The 14,639-nt window shown below is 33.5% G+C and overlaps 3 protein-coding genes across 3 annotated transcripts; 1 reads left to right on the top strand and 2 right to left on the bottom strand.

Moving 5' to 3' along the window:
• Positions 1-13: 13 nt before the first annotated feature.
• Positions 14-921, bottom strand: LOC119832046. The gene is made up of 3 exons (XM_038355636.1): positions 865-921; positions 656-765; positions 14-167 (listed from the first exon to the last, which is right to left on the bottom strand). The coding sequence occupies exons 1-3, from the start codon at positions 919-921 to the stop codon at positions 14-16; spliced, it is 321 nt and encodes a 106-aa protein (XP_038211564.1).
• An 878-nt stretch (positions 922-1,799) lies between these two features.
• Positions 1,800-2,300, bottom strand: LOC119832035. Its single transcript, XM_038355622.1, has 3 exons — positions 2,238-2,300; positions 2,049-2,158; positions 1,800-1,953 (listed from the first exon to the last, which is right to left on the bottom strand). The coding sequence occupies exons 1-3, from the start codon at positions 2,298-2,300 to the stop codon at positions 1,800-1,802; spliced, it is 327 nt and encodes a 108-aa protein (XP_038211550.1).
• Positions 2,301-2,847: 547 nt separating this feature from the next.
• On the top strand, positions 2,848-11,808 carry LOC119831847. The gene is made up of 7 exons (XM_038355394.1): positions 2,848-3,119; positions 5,283-5,456; positions 5,687-5,886; positions 6,278-6,457; positions 7,176-7,308; positions 7,583-8,704; positions 9,062-11,808. Exons 2-7 carry the CDS (start codon positions 5,309-5,311, stop codon positions 9,415-9,417), a joined length of 2,139 nt encoding a protein of 712 aa, XP_038211322.1. The 5' UTR covers positions 2,848-3,119; positions 5,283-5,308; the 3' UTR covers positions 9,418-11,808.
• The last annotated feature ends 2,831 nt before the right edge of the window (positions 11,809-14,639 follow it).

Raw genomic sequence — 14,639 nt, 5'->3', positions numbered from 1 at the left:
GTACTCTTTGTATTTATCTAACGAAAGCTTTGCATGCAGCTTTATTAAACCGTCCAGCTAAAGTTCTATCCGGTAATGATGGAATACCGCTTGTACGACCTGTGTCGCCTGGCAGCACCACAGGTTGCTTATATTTCACGTGAAATGATGGGAACGACAAATAGACCCTGAAATATAAGTTTAAACAAGAATTTAAAAGAAGAGAAATAAAATTGAATAATATAGAATCAAGAAATAATCTTATACTTAACTGCTTTTTAAAAGATAGGTAGATTAATTAAAGATAAAATATTAAAACATTCGCGTTTTGACCAACAGTCAATATGTTATTGAAGAAACATATTCAATTTATTAATCTACACTCATATTATAAAGCTTGTTTGTTTGTTGGAACGCACTAATCTCAGGAATTACTGGTCCGATTTGACAAATTCTTTCAGTGTTAGATAGCCCATTTATTGAGGAAGGCTATAGGCTATATAATATGTACCACAGGCTAAGCCGGAGCGGACCGCTAGTAGTGTATAAGTATAAAGAACTGGTTTTTGTGGTACCAGATTTTCTACATTGACTAGAATCTAGATTGATTTAGAATCGTTTTTGTAGTCGATCTGAGATTATTATGTAGCGTAAACAGATTATTTTTTAAACTTACGGTGTCATTTCAGATGGACATTGGAACATGTATTCAGGATCTTTAAAGTACAGTAAGGGGTGATAAGCCTTTGGATATCCTCTATAATAATCCCTATAGCGCTGACAAGCCTAAAGTCAAAAAATACTAAGATAGAAATTCGTCAAAAGTGCATCCAAAATTTAGTGAAAAATTCATAACGAATATAAGATCAGCTTGTTTCTACCTACCTCATAAAACGTTTCAATTTCATCTAACCTTCCGTTATCGACAAAATAAATATCCATCTTATAGAATTTTAGATGATACAAGAAATTTCGTTTTTATTGCGTGCAAAAAATTTGGATTTGAAATTGGCGGTTAAAATATTCTGACATATATTAAAAAGAAATGCGTGAACTACAGAGTAAATTATTAAGGTGCCTTCTCTTTGCTAGGTTTTTAAGCTCCTTTCAGTAGTAACAAAATTAAGTTGTTGTTTGTTAAATACTCTTAATTTTTTTGTCATTATAACATTAAGATACAAAAAAATATATATATATATATATATATATATATATATATATATATAAAGGTGTGTCTGCGATTCACACACGATAGAATTGAAACTACAGTAATATAAAATAGTATGTATATTTCTGTCTCACTCTTTGCCGGCTTCATTCTACACATTTTTGTATTTGCGTCTCTTACCTGTCGTTTTTCCGTTGCATCAGGTTTGAAATCACAACGATTCTAAAGAAGTTTCACTTCAAAAATTATACCCTTACTAGCTGCGCCCCGCGGTTTCACCCGCGTAAGTCCGTATCCCGTAGGAATATCGGGATAAAAAATAGATGTTGGCCGATTCTCAGACCTACCCAATATGCTTACCAAATTTCAGAGGAATCGGTCAAGCCGTTTCGGAGGAGTATGGCAACGAAAACTGTGACACGAGAATTTTATATATATAAAAGATAAAGATATAACGATTATTATTGTGGTAATTTTAATGTAATGGTGCAGAAAAGGTTCAAGAAAATAACAGTCAATTTGAATAAAAAGTAGGACGCTAATAATTTAAAATACTTTTTAATTTCAAAGTTCAGTAATATCTAAACAAAAGGACATTGTTGTGCAAAAATAATCATATTGTTATTCTCCAGTCGTCTATAAAGTAATACAGCTATCGGATGAATGCCTTACACGCTGGTTTATTAAATCGCCCAGCCAAAGAACGGTTTGGCAATTGAGGAAAGCCAGAAGTACGACTTATCGTTGGAGGTAAAATGGCGGGCTGCTTATATTTCACGTGGTAAGGTGGAAAACTCAAATATGACCTGAAATCATAAGGAAATTATTGCCCGTAATTGGTACGCTACAGCATAAAGTAATATGCCGCTGCAGTTTGTACTAAGCTTTTATGATTACTTACTCGGACATTTCAGGTGGACATTGGAAAGCATATTCTGGATCTTTAAAGTATTTAAGAGGATGATGACTTTTAGGATATCCTTTGTAATATTCTCTATGCATTTGACATGCCTGTAAAATATACACCTCAATATATTTTGTCTATTTTGTAGCCATAGTGTGTATAGAAACCGTTTTATAAAAAGCATACTTGATAAAACTTCTCTATTTCTTCTTGTCTTATAACATCCATGAAAGCAATATATTTTACCATAATATCTAATATATAAAAATAAGTCGGGTTTTCCTTCCTGACGCTATAACTCCAGAACGCACGAACCGATTTCCACGGTTTTGCATTCGTTGGAAAGGTCTCGGGCGCCGTGAGGTTTATGGCAAAGAAAATTCAGGAAAAAATTCTGCAGAAAAGCGCGAGTCGTTTTTCACATACAACTACCTGGTGGTGAAACGGAGTTCGCCGGGTTTGCTAGTTTACTATAGATATTATACACCCTTTATATATACTTTAGATATTATACACGCAGATTTAAATATCAATATAGAGTATTTTGAATAAGTAAAATTTGAATAAATAAGAACAATTAAATAATTAAAAATGCCTAATATAAATCACTTGAACTTTGATGGGAATATTTTGAGAACTGTCAGGCATAATAACTACTGCGTTCTATGGAGATTTTACCTATCCAATATTTTTTACATTTTTAATTTTAACGTCCCACTTTTAGGTTTTTAGGTCTCTACGAAAACACTTTGTATGAAATTCATTATACTGGCAACACTTTTACATATGTAATAAGTTCAGCAAAATGAAACGTCAAATCGTCAAAACTCAAAACAATATTACTAATTTTGATTTTTGAAATACATGTGTTTTCGTTTGTATTCAGCGAACATAAAATAAATTATTCCTTTTCAATTTAATACCTCATATATTCACTACAGTGCAAAAATCAATAACTTTCGAAACTAGTTCACAACATTGTTATTTTGGGTATACTATTTTTGTCCGCTCTACATTTAGTGCATTGATATAATTTTGACATCTAGGAAAAGAATGAGTTCCTGCAGGGTGAGTTGATTAATTTGTAGCTATTTCTATGCTATAAAATGTTTACTTCTCCGCACTACATGGATTCGTTCCACACGACGCGGTTGGATAAAAATTTGCATTTTAACCACGCACCTGTACATTTTTTTAAAATTAATTCTGAAATGAGTCAATATTTTTGTTGTTATTTTTTATAATATCGAGTTAAAGGTTAGGTCTTTATGCATTAAGTATACATGATCATATTTGGTTTTAAGGTATATAATCTTAGACCTTTGCAATATACAAAATTACAAATAGAAATTCATATTAGATTCTTATTGTCTATGTAAGTATATAATGAATAATAATATTTATAACTTGGCTTATTTATCTAAAATTATTTGCTACTTACTCATAAGTTATCAAAACTTACTCTAGATATAATAAACTGATAAGCAAAACGTTAAAATACAATTACAGAGATATAGAAATTCTTCTATTGGAATTTTGTTTTAAATATTATATGTACTTTAGTATTTTCTTGAGTTTGATTTTATGCAAGTATTATACATGTGAAAATTAAAGACTTTTTAACGAATTTTAAAAACAATTTATTTAATTATATTACTAACCAGACATTTCGAACATTTTTCTTTAATTCAATAATTTCTTATTTTGCTTATAAGTGAAGTCCCGTGTCCCCTAGTGGGGTATGGGGCAGATGATGTACATCTGTTTATGAGTGAGTGTGTATAATGAGATTACATGAGTGTAAAGAAAATCGATCAGTGAAACAGAAGATACAAAATTAATAGTATTATGTATATTAAGATAGACAAGATATATAAGTTAGGTCAAGAAGGAGTAACATTCAGATATTTTCAACAAAAATCCCGAAAACAAAGAAGATTCTCAATTTAACAATATTTTTTGGGGTTTGTTATTCATTAACTTATTTGCTTCTGTTTTTTGTGGTTTTGTTTGTGTTGTATAAAATCATCTTAGTCCATTTCTACAATTATAATTATATGGAATAGCGGAACCTCCTGACACAAGGAGTTTTTTTGCTTACAAGGACAGTTCCAATCACAAACTGGCTTAATACAATGTATTAAAAAATGAAATTGATAATTTGAATTTGAATAACTCTGAGCTTCCAATCGATTGACATGATTATTTTTGTCATTGGTAGGCAGCTGTTGTCATTAGGTCACACTTTAGAATTTGCTTCGGTGACCATCTAAGTAGAAATAAATTATTTTAAAGCCTACTTAGCTAGTTAGAGAACCTATAGAACTTGCAGAATGAAACTATATGGTTCATTTATGACATCAACACAAAAATGCGACTGTATTGTTACTTGTTGTTGAAAAGCAATGAAATGAGTCAGAGAGCATTGTACTTAATCAGCTGATAAGCTTACTGTATCGAATACCAGTAAATATTTTTATTTAACTAATACATATGATTGTTGCATATAGTATGGTTAGGTGGTTTTTGTATCAAACATTGTAAGGGTTATTGTTTATTTTATAGTAATTTACTTGTTGTATAGTAATGTACTTATTATTGTTTTGTTATTGATTAAAATACATTGTTACTTAATAATACAAATTATGTAACAATTAATAATAAAACATTGATTTTATGTTAATAAATTACATTTTTTTATTTAATAATAATTTGTATGTTTATTATTCAAATTAAGAAATGATAAAACACGTTGATATTTATAAATTAATTATTATAGAATGGTTTTCAGCACACATTATTAACTATGACTAAATGGCACAATATCAATCCCATTGTTAGTTAAAGTTACATACTTCAACAAACTATAATGTAATGTATGTAGTATCCTCTACATGAATATTTAGATTCATTGAATGCATTCTGTAGTATTTTCAAGTATGTCTAAATAATAGCTTCTGTGCGTTACAGTAATATTCATTCTATTGGCTTTTGTAGCATACCTTTTCCTGTTGCCATTGGTTACGGTTTTTTAGCCCAAAGTCTTTTTTTCATCACCTTATGTATATTTATACCCTATAAGTGTCCTCAATTTGTTGCTGAGTTAGGTAGTCATTTAGATTAGAATACTAGGGAGAGAATATTTATATGTATATTAAACTACCATCTCTTCTCCAGTTATTTGTTATCACTCAAAACTATAAGACGTTAATAAGAAAAAACGTATTTCAGTTTGAACCAAGCACGGCATTATTGTAATGGTGATAATGTCGTGTGTTGGAATGGGCGATGTTGCATTACGCGAGCGCCTGCCCGCCCTCTGGCGGCGGATAGAGGACGCGCACTACAGCTACCTTGAGATGGACGATAGTCCTGAGAAGTTGCAGCAAAAGAAGAAACTACAGGGTGAGCAGTTGCAGAGTTATAATCATTTTTATATGAATTTGATTGGAGGGTAATCTGATCCCCCGTGGTACATTTAAAGCCTATAGCACTCAGGGATCACACACATATCCAATTGTGAAAGTAATTTGGTATTTGCCCATGATCTTCTGGTCTGACAGATACAGATTATGTAGATATATATTTTATAATTAAATAACTAGCATTTCAAATTGTTACAACTTTTCTTTCAGGATACATAACAGAATACCTGTCGCTCGTGCCACATGAGTGTAAATTTGGCCTCTCCGAGACTGGAAAGGTGTTCCAACGTACAATCAATGAATTGCCCGATTATAGTGCATACAGAGCTGGTATAGGATGGGCGGCTGTGGCTAGGTATGCTGGAAATCTACTCGCCCAACCTTGGAGGAAGGAGTATAAGGTTATACGGGTAAGTTATTTGATTGAAGAATTAGTGTTGAAAATTGAGAAATTAATTATTTTAAGAAAAAAATATACTTTCTGGTTTAGTTGATATACAAATTGTTAATTTTATTCAAATAAAATATGTTTTAAGCTGTTGAATTTAAAGTTTACTCAATCTAAATTTATTACTTACTTCATTGTTCTTTACATTTCGAATGAAATACATGGTTCTTAAAATGTGAGATGGCGAGGGGTGAAAGAAAAGAAAAAACCGAATTAGTGTTATAATATACGGATGACCCTCTCTTTGCATCAGATTCGAAACTACTAACACTCCTATGGTAGGTAGTTTTGAGTCTGATGCTAGTTTGTGTATATGGCTATGGACGAACCATTTACCACCATCGCCCATCCAGCTGTACTCGGGCTTCTACAAGCACGAGGTGGAAGCGAACCTGGCGGGCGCCGAGGTGCTGCTGCACGCGCTGGGCTACCGCGCGGCGGGCGCGGGCCGCCTCGCGCTGGACGGGCCCGCGTGCCCCGACACCGCCGCCGCGCTCTCGCGGGACGCGCTCGTGGCGCAGTGCGAGTGCCAGGTGAGGCGACTCCTGTGCCGTCCCATCCCGTCATCCCATAATGAGCGAATCCCATTATATGTATAAACATAAAATAATAAAATAAAGGAATATCTATATATATAAAATTCTCGTGTCACAGTTTTCGTTGCCATACTCCTCCGAAACGGCTTGACCGATTCCTCTGAAATTTGGTAAGCATATTGGGTAGGTCTGAGAATCGGCCAACATCTATTTTTTATCCCGATATTCCTACGGGATGCGGACTTACGCGGGTGAAACCGCGGGGCGCAGCTAGTGTGAATATGTAATTTTTATCCCATATTACAATCCCATGTAAATGCGCCATGTCAGTCCTCATATGACAGTTCCATATGTTGAATCCATATTTTAATACCAAATGTCAATTCCATTCGAAACCTATGTTTCAAGATGATAAAATATGAATCGCATAATATAATCCGATACGTAAATCACATATTTCATGGTGTATATTGCCTAATGCCAGTTCCAATAGAAAGCATAATAACAATAAGTATCGTGCTATGTATTAATAACATCTAGAACTATTTTAATATTTAAGTCCTGTTAATCCACTATATAAAAGTATACTACAGTATTTTCAGTTAACATATGTATAAGTTTCGTAGATCAATGACTTCATCAAACCCTTTAATCTTATATTGGTTTAAAAGCTAGACTAGACTGGTTTAAAGACTAGATATTATGTTGGCTTCAGATAATGTCCCAAATATGGGAGGCCGTGTGGGGCAGTGGTGGTCGCGTCTCGTGGGGTGAGATCGCGAGGGACCGGGCTTCTTTCCCGTCCGATATCAGTACCGCTGCAACGAGGCTTATAGGATATGCAGAAGGTAAAGTATTTATATTCATTCAGTAAGGTCTGAGTCCTGAGTTATATCAAAAATAATATGATGGGATAAGAATAAAATACTGTATGATTAAATAATAAGTAACGCAGTGTTTTTGTAAAATATCGCCTTTTGAAGTGTTATTTTTAAATAAATACTCGCATTAAAGCCTCTACAAGTAAATACTGTTTAAATGAATTACAATTCCTCTACACATCTCTACCTCTCTATATTAATAATACATAAGCATACATTAATATTAATCTAATTGTTTCAGAAGCTGAAATCTATTCGAACATTCCCACACAATCAGATCCACGACGAACGTTGGACAACAACTACTCTCTACAGTGTAATTGTCCCGAAATAGAGGAACCCATACAACCCCTTATCCATCCTTACATGATGCAAAACATGATCCCGCAGATGATGTATCCGCCGACCGACATGTCCATGCAAGTGCCGCAATGTAACCCGGTCCCAATTATGGCCCCATACATGCCCTATTACTACCCCGTACAGGCGCCATACATGATACCGACACCGGTTTACGCGCCAATAAAACACGCGACAAATGTCCCGGTCAACGGGTACCCACCACAGTACAGGCTACCCGCAGTACCCTCAGTACCAACGGCACAACTGATAGAACTGGACTACGAGAAGGACGTGGAGCGAAACGACAAGAGGCGGCACAGGCACGAGTCGAAGAAAAGCGCTTCCAAAACAACGTATAGTGACGTATCGTTACCGAGCTTTCCACGGTCGGACACACAACCGACATTGAGTAAGGCGAAAGAGGACGGCATGGGGACGTATGAAAGCTGGGATTACGTCTTCAGGAATCTATCTAGTAAGCATCAAGAAGGAGATAGTAGGAGTGGGTTTTCTCAGTCTCTAGATAGAGATTCAAGAACGCTAGATAGATTGGACAGAGAAGAGAAGAGATCGAAATACCAACCAACTACGCTTGATTTAGAAGATGGGTTACAAGCTTTGAATCTCGACAGATCGTACGACGAAGAAATGTACCGCACTGCTAAAGTTAACGAGAATCTAATGAGGCTAAAACAAGAACAAGAGAAGAAGAGAGCGAAGAGACAGATAGAAGAAAGGAGAGTCAAGAAGACGGAATCGATTGGAAATCCAAAAGCTGATGGTCTAGTCACACAGAAAGTCGCTCCAGACAAAGTGAAATTACTAACGAAAAAGGAAATTAAGGACAGAAAAGAGGTTATAAAGCAGACTAACGGTCAAGTAAGCGAAGAGAAGAGATTGAAAAAGAAGGAGAAAGAAGAAGTAAGGAAACCGGTGAAGGTGGTGGTCGCTGAAATGGATAGGTCCAAGAAACCGGTGGAAAATGGAGTGCACAAGGCGCACAGCTCCAAAAGTGTACCTGGTGAGTTCTTGTGAATGTTGTTATAAATATTAGTACTCTCGTTTTTTAAAAAAGGCAGATTTGAATTGTTCTCAAGAACATATGTCATCCTTTTGTTTAATTATTTGTTTATCTTGATATGTCTGTTTCAAATAAAATTAGCGACCAGACTAGACCTATAAATAAACCTCATTTCTTAAGGCTGAACTATTGACCGATTATATCTCTAATTGAAAATGTCAAAACTTACCTAATTCGTATCAATTAAATACATTCGACAACTTATACAACTCTTTAATAAGATGTAAAAGTCAATAGACGTAGCAAAGTATTAAATATTCAGAAGTGAAAATATGATAAAAAATATTCCAATTTCAGGCTCTAGCAGCCAACCGTACGATCTCAAAGCGCAACTTATAGTGTCGCTAGACGAACCGGACTCGCGGAAACAGAACGGCGAACGCGTCACGCCGGACCGGCAAACGGATCAAACGGAGCAAACGCATCAAACAAGCCAAACGAGGAACAAGTGGCAATGCGGCACGTGCACGTATCTGAACAGGGACAGCTTGCAGGCGTGCGAAATGTGCGGTAAGTCGAAAAGGGGCCCGGAAATCGAGCCCTTGACCTCGGGCGGGAGGGAATGCCCCGCGTGCACTTTGGTCAATAAGCGGGAAGCGAGGGCCTGTGATGCGTGCGGCACGAGTTTGGAACACTGTCCCACTTATATTTAAATGATCGATGATTTCGAGGAGTTGGGGGTAACTTTAATTTTGAGGGTAGTTTGATTTTTTCATACTGTATTCTTCTGTCATATGGATTTATGTGGCAGAACAATATGCTATACTGGGCGAGATATTTGTTTGGTTTCAATATATAATTTGGCAAATCTATATGAATCCTAGGACAAAGTTCACTTAACTCCCCCAATTTCTAATTACCATTTCGTCAATATTTAGTACAGGAGTTTCGTCAAACTCACATTAACTATTTTTATTTAGGTAGTGATTCCTTTTGTAACAGTTTCAGATACCTCAAAATCTCATTTTCTTGTTGGGTATTAATAGATATCATAAATTATTTTGTGTACAGGTCAATTAAATATTTTATCCTTGTAGGTCATATATTTGAAGGCTATATTATATTGCTATATCCATGCTATTCATAATTGATATATTAAAATATTTATTCAATTTGTTTTTCGTGGTCCGCAACACAAATTACACCTTATGCTCTGTTTTTAAAGTTTACTTTTAAATAATATAGACAAATTTAATCGATTTGTGTTAGATTTTCTATTCTACCTAGATCTGTTTTGATCCTATATGAGTCAAGACTTTAAATGATAAGGACTACCTTTTAATAAAGGTCTAGTTTTTTATTCAGTCATATCGAAAAATATATAACTAAATAACAATTTTATGGCTACGTTCTAAACTAAATGAGACGCAATTTCGAAATGCATTTTATACTTAGATCGTAGACCTAGCTGAACTTTATTTTAACTTCTGTTTCGCTCAGACAATAGGGAATGTTAATGAGCTAGAGTAGGACGGTGTTATCGTGTATTTATTAGTATTGCATTCGATTTTTATGCGAGTTTTGAATAAATGTGTATTGGGAATGTTTCCATATTCAAATCAAATTTTTATTTATAAACAGTTGTGTCCATTGTGTTTTTACTTTTTTTAAGATTTTTTCTATGCAGCTGACGAAGAGTGTTTTTTTTATGGGAATGTTATATTCATTTTTTTCATTGTTTTTATCTATGAAATACTATCGAACTTCTTAGATGTTTATATGAACATAATAATATGTATTAACACTACGCGGCATTATTTAAAATTGAGGTTATTTTTTCTGGGCGTCCTTTGTATCAAAAATGTATCGAACATTTAAGATTTATTTTCTTTTTGAGATATTTCATCTTTATTTATTTTAAAATAAATAAGCTTTTGTAACATAACTTTTCTTTACACAAAAAAGCTTTGGCGTATGTAATTTTGATGGCTTCTTTTTAGAGATAATGGCGCCCATGAGCTGGCGTTTGTATTATTAATTTATTAGTAAAAGTCATGTTGCATTTATCATAATTGTGTTGAATTTTTTTGTTGAATTGTCAAAAAACTGAAATATGTATTTACTAATTATGATTAAAGTTTACGATACGAAGTCGAAATGTTATAAATAGGTATTATATTTTGAATCAAAATTTTATGGTGTTTATTGGTTAAAAATATATTTTTATGTATGTATGATCCCTTCGTTAGATATTAATTTTGTTGTTCAATCAAAGTGTTTATTGTTATTTATTGTATAAATTATTTTAACTCGCTTGTGACAGGGTAATGACTGTTTAGGATATGTAGTGATATGTGGATGGTAACAACGTTTTTTATTGGTTCTTAGTCTATTTTTTAACCGATTTAAAAAAAAGGAGGTTTTCAATCGACTGTATTTTCTTTGGCTTATTACCTGGCTTGTGCTGATTGTGACGATTCTTTTTTTATTTGAAAGGTGTTCCTGTAAAGGTGTTCCCGTTTAAGTGAAAGTGCTTCCCGTGTGATTTCATTTCATTTGGTCCAATCCTGACAATTTCTTTTCTTCTGCTTTATTAATATTTAAATTTTTATTTTTTTATTTTAAATTTTTTTTTATTGTATTAGTCTGTCTGTCTGAAATTTGAGCTCTGTCTCTCCCTTATGTACTAGAAATTGGCGGAGTCCCTATTTATTGGGTGGATCCATTAATTAAGAGAAGAAGAAGAAAGGTCTAAAAGATCTATAGTTAATCTTATGTAATCGTCTTTTTTATTTAAAATAATACGATTAATAAGCGAAAATTGGTATCCGTTTTTTCTTTAATGCGTTGTTGCCATCTGAGTTTGTATTTCAAAATTAAAATCTCTTACTAATAAAATTGGAACGATTTGTATTCTGTCTCCCTGAGAACGAAAGAGACAAAACACATATCGTATCACAGATTAGAAATGTTAGTAAGGCCCTAATAATAGTGTTCGTTTATCGCCTTCTAAAATGCTTTAATGTTAGAATAGTTTTGCCTTTTATTTTAAAACGTGTATAAACATATTGATCTGTAAATAATGTTAGTGTAAATATTAGATAATAAATTATTAATATATTTAATATAAACTGTATTAATTGTGTTGTTTTTGTTTTATCCCAATGATTGATTCTATATTTGAAAAACTGTTTCTTTATGAAACCGAATCAAGAAGGTTCTAGTCTAGGGATGAGAAATCGTTTTCGTGCGCTTATGGTATCGTATACTTTATTATTTTTGAGTTAAGCGCTGTAACGTCTGGTCTGTGAGCTGGTGGGTATGTGATACTATTTGAACTTAAACTGATTGAAATGCTCTTCAGAGACCCAGCAAGGCATAACATCTTTAAAATTGCTCAAGTTTTCGACTTCATTAAAAATAACTAATGAATTTCCAAAATGATTTATTTCGTTCTTAGTCTGTTGTGAAAAAGTGTTTATTTAATCTAAGGTCCCGAGATAAGGCAAAGGGAGTCTAAAGGTACTTAGCTATGTAACCCGATTTTACGCAGCACATTTTTATCACACTAACATATTTCAAATTGATATATTAAATGAATCTTACCCTATTCCTATGAGCTTTTTTTCTGTTACCTATCTGAATTTGCTTATTTTCCAGATACCTCTATATCTTTCGCGTTTTGGTTGAAATCTTCAAGGGATTGAAATATTTGCGATTTTTTTTATATCCTGTGCTTGCTTGGCATTTTAAAGGAAGATCTTCAGTTTTATTAACGTTACTGGTAGATTACCTTACATCTACATAAATATTATGAAGCTGAAGATTTTGTTTTGTTTGTTAGAACGCGCTAATCTTAGGAACTATTTGTTCGATTTTAAAAATTCTTTCGGTGTTGGATAGCTCATTTATTATGCTATATATCTACATGGGCGAAGCCGGGGCGGATCGCTAGTCAGGAATAAACAGAGGCCTTGATGTTAACTTAAGATCCACTAGAAGTACGGCCTTGACTGCTTTGGAGAAGGTTATCAATTCAAAGATTGTAAACAATATGTTTATCGTATTTGCTTAGAAAGGTTATGGCGCACTAGTTTGTTGTTCAAGCTCTGCTTGGGCTGTTAATATGCACTAATAATATAAGCTGTCGAGTTGGTATGTTTGAACGCGATAATCTCAGGAACTGCAGGACTGATTTTGATTTTTTTTCCCTTAGTAGTTTCCCGTAGTCTCTATGTGGCTCTGCATGTACTACAGGCGAAGCAAGCGCAGAGTACAATTATTTAGTCACATACATAGATCCATTTTTATAACTGTGGAATTTTAGTAAATATGATGCTAGGTATATGACCTTTTATCCATCGTTAAATGGATATATAGTTGTCTCAGTAAGTGATATTAAAACTAGTTGTTGATTAAGCGACTGTGGAAATTATAAAATTTGTACCTGATTAATTAATATATGTGTGTTTTGACGAGAGGAAAATTTGAATGCATTTTTTGTGGAGAAGCTAAATCGGGTCACGGTTATCGATTATGTCTTAATAAATAGTGTATTAGAAATAAATTCCTAGTACGGTTTACATCAAGGAATTTCCGGAGCTATTTTGTTGAGGTTTTTACGATATTATGTTTTCATCATTATATCGCGGAATGTTTGCATTCCTATATACATTCCTAGGAACTGGATAATTACACACAAACAAATAGGTATATTGTAGTTCCAGTTATTTATTGTACCGTCTCAATTATTTTGGGCTGGCCTCATAATGCTAATAATTTCTTTATCATTTGATTTAGTTTTACAGATCTACTTTACCAAGGCATCGGAAGGTTTTCAACGTGATTTCATATCTTGCCTTAAGTGACTGGTAGTACTATATAATGTATTCATTAAAAAAAATCGAATATGCGCAGCGGTAGGTATAAGAATAGGAAAGCATTTACCCAATGGCATAGTGTGCCTTAAGGGGGCCATATAAATGTGTGTGTGGGAGTGGGGCGCGAGCAGAGTAACGTCAACAAAACATTTGGCAATTTTATGGTGCCCAATATCATTAAACAAATCTGATACATTTAGAAATTAAAGACTTTAACGGTTGCGATTTATTCATGTAACGAATAAACCGCCTTTAAAATCCGGTAAAAAGTGTTTATTTCTAAAATGATACCTGTCAATGAGCAATATCTCCAGCTTAACTTTTTGTCAGAGTATGGAAAACTCACGATCGTGAAGATATTAAAATATCAGCGGCCACGGATAAAATAAGTTCTTAATTCTCAGTTTAGTCCAGATATCAAAACCTTATCTGACATGGTCTTATATTTTTAATACAACTACATCGGCATCAACAATTGAAGTGGTCAAGTTAATAAAAAGAGTCAACTATTTATTATATTTTAACGTATAATTACGTTACATTATTCTTTGTACGTACGCAGGAACCTCTTACTGCAATTTCATGTCCATCGTACTTATCATAATATTTTTAAATTTATTTATTTCATATATAAATAAAGTTAAACGGTATTTTTTTCGCATTTAACGACTCTCGGGTAAGATTAAAAAATCTTATCTGGATATTTTTATATGTTCGCTGAAAGTTGTATCAACGTTTTTAACAAGCGCTTTTATGCTTTTGGGATATTAATTATCTCGATTAAATTCGATTGGACTATAATTATTTCTAAGCTGATTAGTGAATATTATATTTAAGTTTTATATACCAATCGATCAATAACTAACGAACCACATAAGAATGTATAGGTGCCTAATGTACTATCATGTAACGAACGATACAAAAGTCAAAAGGACCAATTAGTATTAATTTTTTTTGTTTTATATGTAATGTTATTGTAGTCATCATACAAATTGCTTACTGCAATTAGCATTTTAGTGCACAATGAGTTATTGCTCCATACTTTTTACCCCGGA

Source organism: Zerene cesonia, chromosome 14 (genome assembly GCF_012273895.1).
Source record: "Zerene cesonia ecotype Mississippi chromosome 14, Zerene_cesonia_1.1, whole genome shotgun sequence".
NCBI classification, from domain to species: Eukaryota; Metazoa; Arthropoda; class Insecta; order Lepidoptera; family Pieridae; genus Zerene; species Zerene cesonia.
The sequence above is the reverse complement of the archived record's forward strand: the minus strand, read 5'-3'. Positions and strand labels throughout refer to the sequence as shown.